Source organism: Mustela lutreola, chromosome 12 (genome assembly GCF_030435805.1).
Source record: "Mustela lutreola isolate mMusLut2 chromosome 12, mMusLut2.pri, whole genome shotgun sequence".
In the NCBI taxonomy this organism is placed as follows: Eukaryota; Metazoa; Chordata; class Mammalia; order Carnivora; family Mustelidae; genus Mustela; species Mustela lutreola.
The window spans coordinates 89,522,175-89,542,118 of NC_081301.1; the positions used below are offsets into that span (position 1 = coordinate 89,522,175).

The following is a 19,944-nucleotide window of genomic DNA, read 5'->3' on the forward strand; positions in this document are numbered from 1 at the left end:
CACACACACACACACACACACACACACACTACAGCCATCACCCGTGCATCGGTCTACCTTTTTTTTTTAACTTCTCCACCGGAGATTCTACTGGTTATAAAATGACTGAAGTTTTTTCCCTTAGGGACCCAGACACTCCCTGCTCTGGCTGTATTATTAGTCGAGGGACCCGCCCCCGGGCCTGGGTGGGAGCGTGTGAGGCTGCCCGCTGCCTCTGCAGGGCGCCCCTGGGCCCCTGAATATGGACCACATGTGGCCAGGCTGCGGGGCGGCAGACTCTCTCCCGGGCCGTTAGTTGCCTCCTGGACTTAGCACCCTCTCCCTTGCGCCCCCAGGAGACGATGATGGACCACCCCCTGAGGACCATCTCCTATATCGCCGACATCGGGAACATCGTGGTGCTGATGGCCCGCCGCCGGCTGCCCCGCTCCAACTCCCAGGAGAACGTGGAGGCCTCCCACCCGTCCCAGGATGGAAAACGGCAGTACAAGATGGTCTGCCACGTCTTCGAGTCTGAGGATGTAAGCCCGCCTCCCCTGATGTCCCTCTGGGTGACCTGGGCGGCCCCTGGGGGGCCCAGATGCTCTTTCTCAGAACCCGAATTGGTCTCCTTAATCGTGCACAAAACAGGTACATGCGAAACAAGGCTGAGTTAACAGGCAAGGTGTTCATCATGAGGCTTATAGGGAGACAGAAAATAAATTAGGTAAATATACTTAATACAGAACGTAACGGTGAGGAGTTTTATAAACAAAAATAACACTGGGACAAGAGCTGTGTCCGATGGGGTACTCAACAAAGTCATCTCTGGGGAGATGACATTTGAGGAGAGACCTGTATCAACTGAGAGAAAGAAGAGCAGTGCAAAGGCCCTGAGGCCAGGACCTGCTCGTGTAGTTTGAGGACAGCTTAGAATGAGAGAAGAAGAGCAGAAGGAATGTGGTCAGGGGGTCCGTCCTGTGGGGACCCCAGGCACATCTCACCTGGGCATGAGGGCAGTTCTCGGTTGTGTAGGATTGCCCTCTAGACCGCAGGAAATTCGGGATTCCTGCTCCTACCACCCCCCACCCCACAGTAGCAGGAGCACCCCCCGCCCACTCCCAGTCCTTACGAAGACCAGCCACTGCTCCTGTTATAAACCCAGGGATCCCCAGCCCCATCTTTCCAGGTGACATGGTCAACAGAGAAAAGTCATTTACGACAGAGGCAGGGCCCATTCTTTTTGGCTTCTTCCCCCGTCGTCCCTGGACCTGCTGGAGAGGCGTCCGGGCATCAAACTACATTAGGACCCAGCTTCTCTGAAAGTCTGATAGTCCCTCGAGGGCCAGGACCACAGCCTGGAAGGTCTGGGACCACAGAGCCCCCTCCCCTCCCCACCCAGAGGGCCATGTTGATGCTGTTGACTGAGATCTTCCTCCTGCGGCAGTGGAGTAAGCTCCCTTCCTCATAGTGAGCAGAGAGCCCTTCGCTCCTTCAAGAAAAATTGCCTGTGGTCGCCCTGACTCCTTCCAGGAGACGATTTCTCTCCAGGAGAGCATTACATCTCTCTGCAGTAAATTGCCTTCCTGCGAGAAGTCGGGAGGCAGAGGCTCTCTTCCCCGGGGACTCAGAGCCGTCACAGCTGCCGCCGCAGGGCCGTGGGGATGCTCACGCTTTTTGCAGCATCCTGTACTGGTCCAGTTCTCGAACACGGGCCCTGGGGACAAGAGCACGGGGACAAGAGCACTGCGACGGCACACGGCCTGACGCGCCTCTCCTAGGCATGCTTCCTGCTGTCCCTTTCGAGCCTGAGGCCGAGCGCTCAGACTGGGAGCGGATGGGCTTTAGAAGTTTCTCAGAAGGTTTCAAAAGCTGAATTTCCAAGCTTACGGCTCCTGTGTCCTGCAGGCGGGCGAAAAGTTGGAGTTAGGCCAGCTCCCCGGGCTGCAGGTGCCTGTCACCCTCTGCCCCCTCCACCTGGCTTGCAGCTTCCAAGGAGGGGCTGCTTGTCCTCAAGAGTCCCCGAAGAAAGGGAAGGATGGGGAAGCGAGAGTTCAGACAAGAATGGGCCTGGGGATCTTGCCGCTTTGCTTCCAGAGCTGGGAGAGTTGGCTCTGGAGCCTGCCTCCGCGAGCAGGCGGGGAGGCCGCCGAGCTGCTGTGACGTGAGAGCGGCCCCCGCCCTGGGCCGCCCACCCAGCAGCAGCCTGGGCGCTTGGCCTGTGCGTCCACAGGGACGTGGTCCCGACCGTGGTCCCAGCCCTGCTGCTCACGCCTGGGGCGAGGCCTCGCTCCCTTCCCCCTCTTACCCAGGACAGGGGCTGGGGGTCCTTGTCGTGGCTGGTGGAGTCCCCAGAGTCACAGAGGGAGAAAAGTTCAGCACGGCCATGGAGCCAGTTCTTCTGTCCCTGTTCCTTAGCGGCTTTTAGCCGAACTCCTGAAGTCAAGGCAAGGAAGAGGGATTTCGGACTGTGTGGGTGTTTAAAACACTGCTCTCGAGATTTTCGTTGTTCTTCTAGGAGAGGCAGTCCCACAGGGTGGGTATGAAGGTGGGCTCTGGCATCCGTCTGCCAGGATTCGGCCCATGTCACCCCCTTCCGGGGGAGCAAACACCTTAACTATCAACCTCTGTCCCCTGCCTGTGCCGTGGAGATCATAAGCAAGACCTCCGGTTCCAGCTCTAATGAGCTCTCAGAGGGGCGCCTGGGTGGCTCCGTCAGTTAAGCCTCAGACTCTTGATTTGGGCTCAGGTCCTGATGTCAGGGTCCTGGGGTCGAGCCCCAGGTAGGGCTCCCCACTCAGCATAGAGTCTGATTAAGATTCTCTCTCTCCCTCTCCTCCTGCCCCTCCCAGTCATGCTCTCTCTCCCTCTAAAATAAATAAATCTTGGGGTGGAGCAGAAAAAGGGCTCTGAGAAGCAAAAGGGATTTTTGTCGTCAGCCGGCTGATACACCTACCCAGAGCTGCCAGGAGACCGTGTGTAGGACTTGTCCTGCTCACCATCAGTCTGGCACGTTTTGCTGCAGGAAAATTACCGGTTGTTTATAGGGCAGGTTCTTCCTCGGGTTCTAAAGAGGTGTTTTTTTTTTTTAATTTTTTTTTTTAGATTTTATCTTTTAGATATCTTTAATATCTTTAATCTTTATCTTTAGATTTTTTTAGATTTATTTTTTTAGATTTTATTAAAAAAATCTTTTTTTTAAGATTTTATTTATTTATTTGACAGAGAGAGATCACAGGTAGGCAGAGAGACAGGCAGAGAGAGAGAGAGAGAAGCAGGCTCCCTGCTTCCCCGATGTGGGACTCGATCCCAGGACCCTGAGATCATGACCTGAGCCGAAGGCAGAGGCTTAACCCACTGAGCTACCCAGGCGCCCCTCTAAAGAGGTTTTTAGACAGTGGATGATAGACGCAGCTTTTACCTTTCTGAAATCTAAAAATTTCTAGATTCTGAAACATGGCCTCAAGAGCTCAGGACAAGGGCCTGTGGCGCTGTCCTGCTTCCCTCAGTCGTGGGATGAACATCCAGATTGCTGCAGGGGTCCTCAGGTCGCGTTTCATGCAGCACGGACGTGTGAGAAGTGCCCGGTGGCTGCTGGCTCGCTGAACCCACAGCCTGGATGACTTGGTGGGGGAAAGGCTATCAGAGCCCAGTGCCAGGAAAGGAGCCACGGAAGCAGCTCTCCTGTGCTGTGAGCTGTGTGACCGTGAGCAGGGTCCTTCGTGTCCCTGGGCCTCTGTCTCCTCACCCAGAAAACAGGGGGCTGGACTCAAGCAGGGTTCTCAAGGGGGCCCTGAACCCCCTTTGTACAACAGATGTTTTGTGATGCTCTGTTCCAGTCCTGAGATAAAACTCACAGATAATATAACCTGCCCTTTTGAAAATCTGTTCACAAGCTGAGGTACTGTTGTACATGCAACACAGAGGGAAATGAAAGCCAGTTAAAATAAAGCAATCCTTCCTCCAGTATGTAGATGCTTGGGTCCGGCCATGCCAGAAAGGAACAGTGGAGCCGTCAGAGGCTTTCACCTCCTGGAGTAATAGGTTTGGACGTAAGAATGCGGTGTATCGCTGACCGTCATAAACACTTGTATGTGACATCTTGAATGGAGGGCCCATAAGAAAATAGGTACGCAGACCCCACCCCTGCGGGACCCCCTTGCTGTGCGGATCCCAGATATCATGACGAGCACTGAGGCTAGTGATTTTCCAGAATCACGACGCTTCTTTCCAGTAAAGTGCCAGACAAAGCCAGTCATCATCTTCTCCCACTTGACACGCAGCTGTATTCTTTTTTTTTTAATATTTTATTTATTTGATAGAAATCACAACTAGGCAGAGAGGCAGGCAGAGAGAGAGGAGGAAGCAGGCTCCCCACTGAGCAGAGAGCCCGATGTGGGGCTCGATCCCAGAACCCTGAGATCATGACCTGAGCTGAAGGCAGAGGCTTTAACCCACTGAACCACCCAGGCGCCCCACGCAGCTGTATTCTTGGAACGTTCCACGTGCATTAGAGCTGGGCAAGTCATGCCATTGTGTTTTATATAACCTAAAGTCGAGTCCCAGACACAGACCCACATGGTTTGTTCCCAGTGTTACATGCACACCAGCGTCCGGGGGCACTCGAGAACCGTTTGGGGTGTAGGATGGTTCATCATCATGCAGGCCGGTCCCGCTCACAGCAGCAAGTCCAGATCTCTGAGTCCTGTCCCCTCAATGCCACGAGCCCCCTTGTGGTCACTGCCTTAATAAAACACGTCCCTAGTAATTCTGAGCACGGGCTCTGGCCAGGATTCGCGCCCCGTGTTGACCACCTGGCCCAGCTGACCCCGGGCGCTCCCCGTCCTGCTGCCCAGCTGACCACTGTCTTCCCTCTCCGGCTGCTGTCTAGGCCCAACTCATTGCACAGTCCATCGGGCAGGCATTCAGCGTGGCGTACCAGGAATTCCTCAGGGCCAACGGGATCAACCCTGAAGATCTCAGCCAGAAGGAGTATAGTGACCTGCTCAACACCCAGGACATGTACAACGATGACCTGATCCACTTCTCCAAGTCGGAAAACTGCAAAGATGTAGGTACTTCTCCGTGCTCGGCCGGCCGGGCGGAAGTCCCAGCAGCGCGGGGCGGCCCCACGGCGGAAGGGGGCGGAACGGTGTGGGGGCAGGAGGTGGGGTGGGGAGTGGGGTTGGCAGGACGCCGCTGAGGGACGGGCCGCTTTGGAGGAGAACGCAGCTCCCTGAGCTGGTCGGGACGTCTGGGTGTTCTTGGGTTAGCGTAAAGGATTTGGGGGCCTGAGCCAAAGTCACAGAAGCATGAAGGTCAGAAAGTTCGGGAATTGACTGGGGAGCCATGAATGAGACAGCACGACTGGCGCACGAGGTATGTGTGGGAGAGGAGGGGGGCCCCCACAGGGTTCGGGTCAGAACTGGGGGCCTTGAACGTCTAGCTGGGGGGCTTGGGCTTTATCCAGTAGACAGAAGCACCTTTATGAGAAAGCGATTCCTGTTCTTTTCTTCACTGACGTAGGTCAGGCGTCCTCCATGCCCTAGAAGCAGAGCCTGAGACAGGGATTCCTGTTCAGGGGGTTTTGGGGAGAGTGCACTCGGGAAAAAGCGAGTGTGGGCACCAGGGCCTTGCTGGAGACGAGCGTCATTCTGATCCAGAGGGGCTCTGGGTCACAGATCTCAGGGTGGGCTTGTCCCACCTTGGGCCAAAGGGGTTGGCAGGCCTTTGTGCCCGGTGCCAGTCAGTCACGGCCACCAAGATCGGATGGGGGTGTCAGTGCGCTTGGGCCGTCTGAACAGAGCACGGCAGACTGGGCTGCTTCGTGGCAAAAAGACGTATTGTCTCCATTCGAGAGGCTTGAGGTCCAAGGTCAAGGTGTCCAGAGGGTCAGTTCCTTTTGAGGGCTGAGGGAGACAGGGCGTTCCAGGCCCTACACTCTGGCTTGGAGAGAACGGTCTTCGTATGTCTTCACATCATCTCCCCTCCGCGTGTACATGTCTGCGTCCAAACCTCCCCTTCCTGTGAGGACAGCAGTCATCCTGAATCAGGGCCCACACCGATGATCTCATTCTAACGTGATTGCCTCTAAAGACTCCGTATCCAAATAAGGTTGTATTCTGAGGTCCTGGGAGTTCGGCCTCCAACGTAGGAATTTCGAGGGGAGCACAGTTCAGCAGCCCACCACGGGGACTGTCTCCTGTCGGGCAGCTCTCCAGAGAAGCAGCCAGCTGCAAGCTTCAGCAGCCTGGAGAAGGGACAGGGACACTAGCCTGCGGGGGAGGGAAGGGCCATTGTCAGACCCCAGCAACCTCCGGCCGTGACTAGGATTCAGTACATACTTGCGCTTTTTGTCAGAGGCTTCAGAAAGTGTTGTGTCCCTTTGTAGTGTCTCTGCAAACCTTCATAGGCTGCAGGCATCAGACCTGACTCCTGTCTCCTCCCTGCCAAGGAGGGCCACACAGAACTCCGTCTGTCTAGAAACACGGTCTTCCTACGTGCACCTCCAACCGTGTTGGTTGTGATAACCTTAGCTCCCCTCTTTTTTCCTTTCTCTTCAGCTTGCTCCTTGCAAAGAAATGTTTCTATAATGTCTGTTTACTTATTTTTACCTCAAGAATCTTAAATGCTGGCGCCGGGGTGGGGGGGTGGGTTGGTGAGCGCTGGGGAATAGGGCAGCCTGTGCAGAGACTCCAGAAGCTATTTCTGGAAATCGTAAATGCCCCCCGCACCCCCCCGAACGTCCCCAGCCACACAGCCTCTCCTCCTGCTCCCCGGGGACCGCAGGAGAAAAGCACCTGGAGCCCTTTGTGTTCATGTGGCCGCAGCAGGCTTGCTCCCCTAGACCAGGCATCAGGAGACGGCATCATTTCTTACAAATGCCGCAGAATCCAGAGAGGACGGGGCTGTTCTCCTTCAGTGTCGATGGGAAGTTGGGGGGGTGCTTGGATGTGTGCCGCTGCCCGGGTGGCTGCTGAGTCAGGTTTCTGGCTTTGCGTTTTCCTTTCAGGTCTTCATAGAGAAGCAGAAAGGAGAAATCCTAGGGGTGGTGATCGTGGAGTCCGGCTGGGGGTCCATCCTGCCCACCGTGATCATAGCCAACATGATGCACGGGGGGCCCGCCGAGAAATCGGGGAAGCTGAACATCGGGGACCAGATCATGTCCATCAACGGCACCAGCCTGGTGGGCTTGCCTCTGTCCACCTGCCAGAGCATCATCAAGGTACCTGGAGGTGGGAAAAGGGGCTGATGTTACACACCTGAGATGGAGGACGTGGGACCGCTTTTTATTCATTCATGTTCTGAGCAGACACTCAGTGTCAGGCCCAGAGGAGGGGGGACACAGGTAATAAAAGTCCGGGCCTGCGCTCAACCTCTGAACCACCAAGTAACTAATGCAGACTCCTCCCTGAAATCGTTCCTACGTCGAAGCAGTATATCTGGCTCACACAATACTCCTGTCTGTACAGTGCGCCTTGCAGACATCACTAGTCAATCATAGCACTCCCTTTCCCGAAGCCAGACCCAGCCCTAACTGAATTTCCTGCCGCTCAGGAGCCCCGTCACTTAGAATCAGCTAGATGCACTTGAGGTCGTGGGCCATCGCTGCTGGAAATCATGGCAACGCTTCAAGTCCGAGAGCACGGTTTCCTTCGCGGTGGCCGCGGCGGTGACCCAAGCGATCGTGTCCTACTCCGGAGCTTGCATATAATGGGATCCACACGCGCCCGGTGTCGTGAGAAGGGGGACTTGTGGGGCAGGCCGTGTGCTCCCTCTCACACCTGAGCTTAGTTACTTCTCGTTCAGCCCACACGGACACACTTGCCTAAGGCTGAGAATAGCTACTCACATGAGGCTAAAACGTGGGTATTTGAGAGGAAGAAATTAGATTTTCTTCTTAGAAACCAAGCACTTGTGTGTAGTTTGTCGCACACAGCAGGACTTGCCGGCAGCATGGCCAGGGGGGACATTCCGCCTTCGTTACCGTGTCTGTCGACCCCGGCCCCACCAGGCCCCGAGACCCCCCGGGCCGACCGGGATTCCACGACACGCTCTCGTCCCTCAGGGTTCCCTGAAGGCCTGGGAGCTAGAGCTCAGTGGTGTGCGTGTGTAGGAGAGACGGAGGGAAAATGAACCCATCTTATTCCAAACTAAGGACAAATCACAAAAGCCAGCATCTGTGGCTGGGCAGTGTCTGCTTCCCCCTCTTTCTCCTCCTCGCCCTCTCCCCTGTACCCAGGCTCATGCGTGTGCTCTTTCCCTCTCTTTCTCAAACAAATAAAATCTTAAAAAATAAAAGGGTTCAGTGGACCCTAATGGCAACAGAGAGGTGAAGAGCTAGAGCCCTGCAGAGGAAGGAGCTTTTTCTGATTTCGAAGGGGGACTTGGAAGGTGGAGTAAGACATAGGCAGGTGCATAACAGAAAGGAAAGCGGCCTTCGGGGGTTCCTGCTGGAACCAATGGGCAGGCGGCTGGCTTTGCAGGCGGCCGAGACAAGTCGGAGCCCGGCCAGGGAAGGCTGAGCTGGTGCCGTGATCTTGTGGCAAGGCCAGGGGCAGGGGCCGGATTGGGAATACAGGATGCACGTATGTTTGGCAACTGAGTCGCACAGGCGAAGGTTCACGGATGCCCTTTCACACAGGCGAGCAGGGCACTTGTGAGCGTGGTGTGTGCATGAGAAGTGCTGAGGGGCCGTGGGAACCAGACATGGTAGAGGCTGTCTGCGCCCATGAGCTTGGCATTGCTGGGGAGACGAGAAGCTGCCAGCGGCTGGGCGCGGCGCCCCTGGCGTCATTCTGGGAATGTGCGCATTTGCTCATGGAGCCTTCACGGCAGCCTGCTGCAGGGTGGGGGCTGCTGTCGCGCCTGCCATACACACAAGGAAACTGAGGCACGGAGAGGTGATGTAATCATTCAGGGTCACGCAGTGGTCCGCCATGGAGCAAGGACACTCAGCCCCCGTGACGTCGCTCGGCAGTGTCTGGTTGGCCCCTGGGGCAGTGGTTCTCCGACGAGGGATCTTGGGTCCTCTCTCCCAGGAGACAGCTGAGGTGGAGACAGCCAGGGAGGAGGGGTGCTACGGTGTCTCGCGGGAAGAGGTGCAGGGGGCAGCCAGTATCACCTGCCAGGCCGCCCCGGTCACCTCCTCCCGCCCCACAGCAGCCAGCCCCCTCCCCTGGGCACCTGGCTTGCAGAGGACCTGCCTCTTTCCCCAGAGTTCAGCTGCATCCAGGCCCAGAGGCAGGCCAGATGCAGGAGGCTGAGCCCACAAAGGCAGTGCCAGGCTCCGGGACCACACGGGGACTCCTCTCCTCTCTGCTGGGCCGCCCGGCGGGGTGCACACGCCGCTTGCGCGGCGAGCGACCAGTCGGACCACCGTGGAAGCCATTTCCGCAGGGGAAGCCTTCGTTGCTGCCGGGAACCGATCTCGGAGGTCTGTAAAAGGGTCTGTGTGGAATCAGAGAATTAGAAGGCCACGTGGCGATGAGAGAGAGATCAACGCAGAAAATGCAGAGCAAGACATCAGGGCCTCCGTGGGCGCCCTCCGCAGAGGTGGACGGGGCTGGGACAGGGCTCTGCGGCCCCGGTGTCCGGGGATGTGCTTCTGTGTCTGGTGCCGTCGTGGGGCCAGCCCACCCTGGCTGGGGGCAGAATTCGAGCACTGATTTCAGCTAGAAATCCGGCCGGTGCCGGATGAGGACTTCCAGCGGGGGGAATGGTGGTTTAAAACTCCCCAGACAACATGCTCTTCCGCCTCCCCCCACACCCCGAGCCCCGGTTCCCACGACCCCCCCACCACCCTGGGACCAGTGCCGGGAACGTGCGGGGCTTCCTCCGGGCGCCGGGGAGCGTCGCCTGCTTCGGTGCTGCGCCGAGGCCGCTTGCCGTGAATTTAGCAAGCGCCTCTCACCCTGATGAATCTCCGCTTCGAAAACGTGGACAGGAGACCCCTGGGGCTGCTGCTGAACGTGGGCGGCTGCCCCAGGTCCATCACGGCTCCTTTGTCCGCCCTGGTGATGACATCACCCGTTCTCCAGTGCAGCTTGAGAAACGGGCGTGTAAACCATGGACACAGAACGCATTTCTAGAATAGAGTTATAGGCACGGAGTCATTTTAATCATTTTCATTGCTTTCTTCCCTAGCCATTACTTCTCCTGTCGTAATTCCCAAGGCAACGCCTCGAAGCAGTCGGCCAGTTTATTTGCCTCCATGGTCCTTCCCTCCTGACTTTTTTTTTTTTCTTTCCTGAAGTAAAGCATTGCTTCCTTTCCTTCCACGGGCTCGTCGCCGTCTGGCTTTCCTGTTCCTATAGCAACCATTCTGGCTTCTCCCCTCCCCCGTCCTTTCCGCCCTCCCCTGCCCCTCCCACAGGGTTTCTTAATCGGCTACACCCTTCCCCTGCGGTCAGCCGTGGGGTCAGAATGACCACTTGCGTCATGGTCCCCTCCTGTAAAATGGCAGCTCAGAAACCCAACGTCTAACGGGCCGCACCTCGAAGCATCGCTCGGGGACGGCCAGCAGACGCGTGGTCTGGTGTTCCAAACGGCCCCTCCCTTGAAGCCTAGCCCTGTAGCACACGTCCCCAGTCTAGAAAGTCACTCACTGAGGGACAAATCAGGCCTCTTAATTCACACACACACACACACACACACACACACGGAACCCACCAGCACGATGTGAACTTTTTTCTGTGTTTAGGTGATCGAGAAAACCGAGTCGTTCTCTGGCATTTCAGGGTGCCCGGAAGGTTTCCCCAGGCCTCACAAAACCTACCTGCATAACCCCAGCGGTTAGTAGGTAGAAACATTCAAAACGGGTGGCTTTATCCGAGGCTGTGCCTTTCACTACTGTGCTGGTTTCTTAAGCATTACTTCCGTCTGGTTTCCCACGGATTCCTGATCTCTGGGTGTGTGACTGTGGAGGGAGCGGGGGACAGGGGCTCAACCCTCCGGTGGCCCCACATGTGTCTGCAGCCCCCCACTGCCCCCCTCCCGGTGCCTGACACCTGCCTGGGCGCACTGAGGGTGACCGATACTTGCCAGTGACTGAGAAAGAGGACGCACTCAAGGGAGAAACGCGGTGTCCCCGTGAACAGCACGGAATCGTGGGTGTGTTTCAAGAAATAACAGCCCAGAACCGCACCCGTATTTTCTCTTCCCTGTGACTTTCCTAATAACGTCGGTTCTCTCGAGCGGACTTTACTGTGAGAACACAGCGTAGAAGCCACACACCAAGTCTGGGTTAACCGTTCGTGTTATTGATGAGGCTGTTACCTGTTCGGTTTATATACGTCGGATTTTACTGCACCGGTCAGCGGGGAGGGGATTGGCGCTCCTTACCCCTGCATCTTCAAGGGTCAACCATACATTCATTTATATCTGAGCACCACCCCCCGAAACAAGCCTCCTTGATGTCGTAGAAATGGGTGTTTTTAGGCACAATAGTCAAGACGCGGTGCTGTCGGCAGATAGGCTAGGGAAAGAGCAGCAGGGGAAGCTGTGAAGTCAGAGCCAGAACGGGAAGGGACCTCCGGGTGTCACCGCCGCTTGTCCGGGCCACAAGGAGCCTGAGGTAGAGGACGCGGGGGGCAGAGAGTTGAGGCCCCCCAGCTGCCAAAGCAGAAGCACAGCGTGAGCACAGGCCCTGTGACCCCCCATCCGGCCCCGTGGGTAGGGACCGTGGGCCCCGTGTGCGGAAGCCTGGCTCCCCCGTGGACCAGGACAGTGGCTGCTTCGGCTCCACTGCTGCTCCGCTGTGACATCGTCACGTCGTGAACCGGAGAAGTTTCCTAGAGAAGCTTTCGGAACCACAGAGAGGGGCTGGTGAGGGCTGCCTGCGTGTGCACCCCAAGTTACCCTTAGCCCAAGGGCAGCCACGGGAGCCCCCAATCCTGCAGAAAGCCGAGCGGTTCAGAACACCAAGTGGAGGGGCAGAGAGGCTAGAGGGGGGATGTTACACTGGGCCCTGTCCACACTGACGCCGAGAGCACCCGCGGCCATCCACCGGGGCAGGCGCGGGTCAGAGGGCAGGAGCCCTGGACTCTTGCCAGGTAGGAAAGTCAGCTGGAAACAGGCCCCGTGCAGGCCAGAAGAAAGGATTTGGTGGCACAAATTTGTCTTCCTGACGTTCTCCCTGGTGTCTTTGTTGAGCAAACTTGGCTCGTCATGATACACAGCTGCCACTGTCTGTGTGGGGATCGTGTCTCGGTGAAAACGCTTGGGTTTGGAGACGCAGCAGACGTGGGGTTGGATCCGCTGCCGGTGTGAGTTGCCGAGAGTCTCTGAGCCTCAGTTTTTTCTTCTATGAAATGGACATAGCGCTGCAGGTTGTCGAGGAGACAAGGAAGATGGCCCCTGTGGGTGGCCGGAGTCCGTGCTCAGTGATGGGTGGTTCAGCTGGTTTCGTCATCAGGATGGATTTGGAGGGACAGTGACGGTGCGGTGCTCACATGTGCTGCCGACTCGGTGGTGGCCGGCGGGTCATGCCCCCCCAGCACACTCCCCCACTCGGAGCGCACTGGCCGCGGGGGTGGGGTCCCTGACCTCTCTGGAGCCTGAGTTGGGTCATCGGGCTGTGGGTTGTCCCTGCCCGGGCACTGTTGGCCTGTGTGTGGGGCTGCTTCACGGGTCCCCAAAATAAGACCACTTTGGGGCTCCTTTGGCCTTCGGTGCCGTCTGCTTTGATCTCCTCTGCCCGCTCCTGGCTGCCATCTCCACCATGCCCCGTTCCCATTCCAGGGCCTGAAGAACCAGCCCCGGGTGAAGCTGAACATCGTGCGGTGCCCCCCTGTGACCACCGTGTTGATCAGGAGGCCGGACCTACGCTACCAGCTGGGCTTCAGCGTCCAGAACGGAATCGTAAGTACGGCTCTGCGGCCCGTCGCCGAGGCCTGGCACACACAGCTCTGGCTTGGAGCCGGATCCTACGTGTTTACTGAGAGCCGGACAGGTCCCCGAATGTGTGCAGCCAGGCGAGGGCTGAGCGGGGGCGGCTGCTGGGCCTCTTGCGCGGGCAGATCCCGTCTAGGGAGAGAATTCTGGGCCTTCCACACGAGAAGGGAAAGGTGCTTCCCACAGTCGGGCCCTGCAGCTCTCGGGGGCGGGGCAGGGTGCTGCTCCCAGCTGCCGACTTGAGACGGTCTGGGATGTGCCCCCCGAGCCCTTCCAACCCCTCCGGGCCAGGGGGGGCTGCTCACGTGAGCCCCTGCAGAGTTGCTGCCCCCCCCAGCCCTGGAGGGTGCAGCACTGGGGTGGGGCGGGCCCCTGGTGACTCCAGGCACAGCCGTGGAGGGAGCCCCCAGGCCCCTGACCCACGCCTGGTCTCCATCTCGCCTTTTTAACCTGGAATAGCACGGTAGGACTGAAGAGTATTTTCATCACTTGGAGGTCTGCCTTGAAACAATACTTCCTTTTTTATTCTTTATTGTGCTAAAATACACACAGTGCTAAATGGACCATTCAAACCATTTTTTTTCTTTTATACTTTATTTATTGGACCGAGAGATCACAAGTAGGCAGAGAAGCAGGCAGAGAGAGAGAGAGGAGGAAGCATGTTCCCCGCTGAGCAGAGAGCCCGATGCGGGGCTCGATTCCAGGACCCTGAGATCATGACCTGAGCCGAAGGCAGAGGCTTAACCCACTGAGCCACCCAGGCGCCCCCATTCAAACCATTTTTAAGCCTACAGTTCAGTCGCATGAAGTAGATCCATTCACAGAACTTTCCAGAACAACTTCGTCCCAGACTGAAACGCCCTACTCAGTACTGCTCCCCTTGGTCCTGGTTTGTTTGCCTCGTTCTGGACTCACAGGAGATCTGGGCTGTGAGGACGGTCCTGTCCGCGATCTGTGACCTCTTGACTTTCAGGTTTTAGATGCGCCCTCTGTTTGCCTCCATCTTTCCAAATTGAGGAACCTTATTCTCTTCCCCCTTGAGTTGCAATTAAGAGTTGTAAGTTATTAAAAATTTATTTCACGTATGTTTTCAAGGTTTAGAAATACCCTAGAGGCTCCCAGCTGGCGTGGAAACATCCCGCCCCTCATCTGTTCTTCGTACCTCAGTGGCCTTGTGCTGGGCTGGGGAGCCAGGGTCCTCCTTATGGTTTGGGGTAGTCGGCTGCTTTTATCCGCGGGCTTTGTTCACTTTGTGCATATTCAAATAACTTGAGTTGTTCAGACGTGCACAAAGGGTGGACGGACAACAGCAGCGGATCCGCTGGTTTTGCCTGAAGTGTGGGAACCACCTGCGCAGTGTTTGACCCCAGGGTACCCCAAGGCCCACCGTGTCCACACACCCAGACACAGCGCGTTGTCCCGGGACGCCGAGGTCTTGTCTACACGGGCTGAAAAGATGCATGATCTGAAGTGAAAAGTCACCTCTGTAAATTCAGAACATGTTTTTGGGGGGAAAGTCTGATGCTTTGAGTTGGGGATGGCTGGGCCCCCAGAGCTGAGCCCAGAGCTCCCCAGGCCCTGGAAAGAGCGCACCTCCGGCATGCTGCGGGCCTGCCCCTGCGGCGGTGGAAGCCAGCCGCAGTGGCCGTTCCGTGAGAAGTGAGTTTGAACGAGGGAGCTGGCCACGCTTGGGCTCGTGTAACTGTGACCCCGGAAAGCAGGCTTCGAACGTGAGCCCGCTCGGATGTTCGAGTCTCGGGGGGAACATGGGACATGACATTCACCTGTGCTCCACAGCCTGTGAGCTTCAAAGCAGCTGGTGACAGGCCCACACGGCCCGGTCTCCCCGGCCCCAGCTGCAACTACAAGCAATCAGAGCTCAGTGGGCTGTGACACGGAGTGCACGGGGCGCATGGTCCTGTGTGTCGGGAAAAGAAACCGAGAGACTCACCTGCCCCCAAAGTAACCACAGCAGCTTCTTAGGGATGAGAGGGCAGGGGTCCAAGAAGGACAGGCCCATCCCCCCGCACTGCGCCCCGACACGTGGTGCTGCCCTGAAGGGTGACGTGGCCTTTGACCCCAACAGATCTGCAGCCTCATGCGAGGGGGGATCGCGGAGCGCGGCGGCGTCCGCGTGGGGCACCGGATCATTGAGATCAACGGGCAGAGTGTGGTGGCCACCCCCCACGAGAAGATCGTCCACATCCTCTCCAATGCGGTGGGAGAGGTAGGAGCCAGCGGGGCTGGGCGAGGTGCGGGGGGGGGGGGGGGGGGGGGGCGGTCCCCTGTTTGCCCTTTGGTGCCCCTGGCCTTGCACTCGTGCGGCCCCTCCCAGGCCTTCCAGGGAGTGTCCGTTCCGGATCCCCAGCCCCGAGCGCCAGCCAGAACCGTCCGGGCCGGCCCAGCCCCAGCCCCGAGACCAGCCGGGCCGCAGAACAGCTCCTGCGGCCGGGGGGGGGGGGGGGGGGTCTCTCTCGCATTATTCGCTCTCCTTCCGCTTCGGACTCGCGGATTCATCCGTGGGGCTTCCCTCAGGGGCCACCCGAGTTCTGTCCGTCTGTCCAGCTAACGTGCTGGGGAGATGGACGTCTTTGATGGGGTCTGATCAGCAGAGTCCCCCCCACTCCAGGGGCCGCGCCCGGCCCGGGGCCTCCTGAGGTCGGGAGGGCTGTCCCCAGGCCCCCCTTCCTGCGCCACCCGACCTGCAAGGGAAGGAGGGGGCGGGAACAGCGACAAACCACCGCCATTCTCCTTAGGTTTTCCTTTTTTGGGGGGGGGGGGGGATGGCGGGCTCACAGCCTGCTGAGAGCAAGAACATGGCACTGGCTGGGAAAACACATTCTGTCTGGTTGTCCCTGCTCGCTCTCTGCCGCCCCAAACATGTTAGAAAGCCCGTGGGTTCCTGTCTTCCAGGAGGCCGGGGTCACATCCCTGTTGGTGGTGGAGGGTGGGGGGTGGGGGTCTTCAAAGCCCCCTGTGGTTAGAGGTGCTGCCCCCCCACCCGGGGCCACAGGGGCCGATGCCTCCACAGCCCCCCGCCTCTGGGCCCCTGACGCGCCTTCCCGCCCCCAGATCCACATGAAGACGATGCCGGCGGCCATGTACCGACTGCTGACGGCGCAGGAGCAGCCCGTGTACATCTGAGGCCGCGCCCGCCGGTGGCTTGCATGGAGGACTGCCCTCACTCGTGGTGTTTCTCGTTCTGCATCTGTGTGCCCACTGAGACGTCCCCCTCACGCCCAGCACCGGTTCTCCACAGGAAGAGAAGAATCCGCAGACCTCTTTGCTCCGTCTCTCTCCGGTCTGCACATTTTTTTGTTTGTTTTTTTTTAATGCCAGGGAAGATTTTTCTGCACCCCCTGGAGGATGGAGAGCAGCCAGGGTCCACCGGGTGTGCGCCCAGCGCGGCACCGTCCCGGAGGGCCCCGGGGGTGGGTCTGGAGGAGGCCGGGTGCTGCTTACAGGGAGCCCTCCCTCCCGGACAGCGGCCGGCCCAGGCCTCGTAGGAGGTGCTCCTCGGGGCAGGGAGGGCGTGGACGCGACCAGGCTTGCCCTCCAGCCCCTGGTCCCGGCTCTCCTTCGGGCAGCGTGTGGGAATGTGGGGGGGACAGCAGGGACCAGCTGCGTCTTTAAGGATTTGCCCTGCCAGCTGTGGACCAGGGACGCCCCGCATCTCTGCCCAGGATTTCTGAGCCAACCTTATGCCTCTTCTGTAGCCAGTTTTAGGTTCAACATCATTGTGTTGTTTAACGTGAGCCTTCTCAGCCAAGGGTCGAAGGGGAGCAGCCTGGGACACCATCTCGTTGCAGAAAGCTCAGCGGTTGGGGGGCGGCCTCCCTGGGTCGTCCGAGGTTACCCATCATCAGATAAGCACGGGCAGGGGCTCCCCCCCCCTCGCTGTCACACACATACGTATACAGTCCCTCTCACCACCTCCCATCACCAGTGAGGCACACAGGGCCTCTGGAAGGCCCACAAGGCCTCTCCGGGAGGCCCCTTCCCCTGTTCGGGGTGGCCTACGGGGCCGCCCAGCCCTGTCCTGAGACACACACTCCCTCGGGGGCTGAGGCCTGGTTCCCGGCATCACCTGGGCTCAGAGAGCATTAGTGGGCTCCCCCCCAATGCCCCCCACTCCACCCACATGTGGGGAGTCTGGGAACGACAGACTGCTCCCGCCCGAGGAAGAGGGCCCGGGTGCCCAAGGCAGGACCAGCTTTCTCCTCTGCTCAGGGCCCCTGAGGCAGCACAGGATGGTCAGAGGCCAGAACAGTAATAAACCACAAAACTAAGAGGACAGGAACGGACCTCCCCCCTATGCCTAAGAATCCCCAAGCGTGTGCTAGAAACATCTGCCTCGTGAGTCCGAGAGCTTCGCGTGTCCCCTTCAGGTGCCTCATCCGTGGGCTGGGTCTCAGTTCGGTGCGGGTGTTTTCATAATATTATTCTGAGCCAGTTGTCACTTATTCTGGGTCCAAAGAGCATTTTGTGTTCATGTAGGTGGGTGTGGGTCGGTCTGGTTTTCGTTTTGTTTTGTTCCTGACCTCAGCAGAGACGGGGGAAGAGAAACTAATATATTTCGTGATATTAATATAGTCCCTGTTCTCTGCGCCGGGACATTTATGTTGTGTCTGTGGAAATAGGAGTTCGGCGAGCACACGTCAGCTGGTGTATTCACGTGTCGGATGGAGGGAGGAAAGGGGGTTTTAAAAAACAGGAACAAAAGCCCGCCCCCACCCCCAGCAGTCGGTTCCCCTGGGATTGCTGTGCCTCCTGTTTTCCGAGAGTCAGGAGAGCCGAAGGTTCCAAAGGCGTCGGTGGCTGACCCTTGATTTGACTATAGTATAAGCACTAAGGCAGAGGGATTGCCACCTCCTGAATGTTCTCTGGCAAGGGGCTGCCCCCTCTCCAGGGGCGCCGGCGTGGAGAGTCAGGACCCCTGGACTTTCTGAGGGTGCTCGGCCCCACGGCCGGCCCGCCACAGCCGTGAGCAGCAGATCGTGGCTCCAGGCCCTCCGGTGGCCACACGGTAGGGTGTCTGACGACGTAAGGAAGGCTCAGGAGCCATCGTCCGTCCTTCCTCTGGCAGAAAGACTGGGTGAAACAGGAACAAAGCATTCCTGGCGGTATTTTAGGCATCAGGAGTCTTGGCTAATCATGGGAGGGGCTCAGGTGCGCCTGCTGCCCGAACACCTGGGCGGAGGCCTCTCCCTGACGGGCCAGCAGACGGGGGTGCTCCCCGAGCACAGCCCTGGGTGGTCTCCCCTTAGTGACAAGGAAGCATCTCCATCCAAAGGCAAGGGGAGAGCGGACACTCGTTCTGTCACTGTGGCACAGAAATCTTGGCACGTTCCGCAGCGTTTGCTGGAAGAGTCTGGTGAGCTCTCCGGAGAGGAGGGTGGTCTGTACACCACGCCCCTTCCCTCCGTCGGAGTGGCCCCTCACACCCGGATAGCGGTGTTCCTAGAGCTCGGCTCGGCTGGGCCTGGCTCGAGCCCCTTCTTCGCCCAGCTCCCAGCAGATGGGGGAGGGGAGGTCACCCACCTGCCATTAGCCAAGGAGACGGGCTCGGAAGTGTCAGCACGTCTGTTCTGGGGAACCCTGTGGTACAGGGTGGTCTTTCCCTTCTGGCATCCCGATGTGTGTAGTTAGAAGTATAAATGCCCGAACCCCCATCCCCTGGGGGAGACTGTATACAGAGCAGCTTCCCAACAGGGCCCCGGGCAACACTCCTGCTGCTCGGCTGGGACATGCCGGTGGCTCAGCTTTGGTGACAGCTTCTCAGATCCAGCACCCCTAGTCTAGCCAGGATGCACCCAGAACGCATCATCTCTGCCTTCTCCCCTGGGAGCATTTCAGGGAGCCACTGTCCGCCTTGGGCTCGCGAGAGGAGGAAACCCCCAGAGACAAAGACCCAGCGTCCGCTCCGTCACCAGAGCGGGCCCCGCGAGACCCCGAGCCCACGCGGGGGCACTGGCCACCGAGCCTCCGCACGCGGGTCTGCCGTCCGGACGCTGCCCACCCCCCCCACCGGCCTCAAAGAGTCCCAGAGTAACCTACTACCTCCCCCATCGCTCCCGCCGCCCCCAAGGCCCCCGTTCGCACTCCACACCCCCATCTGCACGCTGAGGAAACCCACCCACGAGCCCCACTTGGGTCCCTCGACCCAGTGGTGTGGCTGTTACCACTGTTTACAACCAAGGGCCACCTCCTTCCAGATATGTTTACTCTCCCGCTGACAAGGCCGCTGGCTGGTTTGAGTTCCGCGTCTGTCTGCGCCCTCCCTGGTCCCGGCCAACGGGGACACACGCCCCGATCCTTCAGTCCCGCCCCTACCCCCGTCAAGGCAGTGCGTGCGTGAGGACCCCGTGGGGAGGAAACTCCTTGTACATATCCAGTGCAGCCCCTGCAGTGTGAACTTGTATACCGTCTGTAAAGAGGGTGCAACAGAGCTTACTGTAAAGCTTGGGACAAGTAGAGTATTGTATTTGTAACAATATCGTTCTTTGTATACACAAAACTCGATCTCTATATATAAATATAAATTATATAAATACAGTATATACGCCCGTGAGCCTGGAACGTTGGCGCCGCACACCCACTGAATGTACTTCTCCACCAGCGTGGTCCCCGGGCCCGGCCCAGCCCTGTGCCGCGCGGGGGGCGGTGATGTAGTCGGTGTGTGCTCTTCCTTTACTTAACGGAACGCTGATGTCTGTAAGGGTTGCTTCAACAATAAATATGAACTTCGCCTCTTGACCCTGGCCAAGCGTCCTATTATTTCGGGGAAGGGACAGTGAGGGGGGCCCCAGGTAGGGGAAACAGAGGGTCTTCCCCATCCCCCACCCCGTCCACCGCAGGCCACCCCGTGGCCCTCACGGAGGCCCTGCCTCTGCCCAGAGCCCAGGCATCTTCTGAAACTCGCTCAACACTGACTGTGTCGCCTGCTAGTGTGGACATCCCAGCACCCCGGGAGGGGGGTCCTGGGGGTCCCCTCGCGTCACCAGCACCGGGCGGGAGCAGCAGGGCGGGGGGGGGGGGATGCTTACTCATGGGTACCTCTCAGCCAGCCCC

The 19,944-nt window shown here is 58.5% G+C and overlaps 1 protein-coding gene across 5 annotated transcripts in view; it reads left to right on the plus strand.

The window, feature by feature from the left end:
* Positions 1–19,629, plus strand: part of APBA1 (amyloid beta precursor protein binding family A member 1) — a 193,832-nt gene extending 174,203 nt beyond the window's left edge. For all 5 annotated transcript variants that reach the window (XM_059141276.1, XM_059141275.1, XM_059141278.1 and 2 more), the window contains 6 exons: positions 336–521; positions 4,871–5,050; positions 6,992–7,204; positions 12,721–12,840; positions 14,960–15,100; positions 15,946–19,629. In XM_059141276.1, the coding sequence (XP_058997259.1) occupies positions 336–521; positions 4,871–5,050; positions 6,992–7,204; positions 12,721–12,840; positions 14,960–15,100; positions 15,946–16,017 (912 nt within the window). In that variant the 3' untranslated portion in view covers positions 16,018–19,629. The remainder of the gene's footprint in view (positions 1–335; positions 522–4,870; positions 5,051–6,991; positions 7,205–12,720; positions 12,841–14,959; positions 15,101–15,945) is intronic.
* Positions 19,630–19,944: the final 315 nt, after the last annotated feature.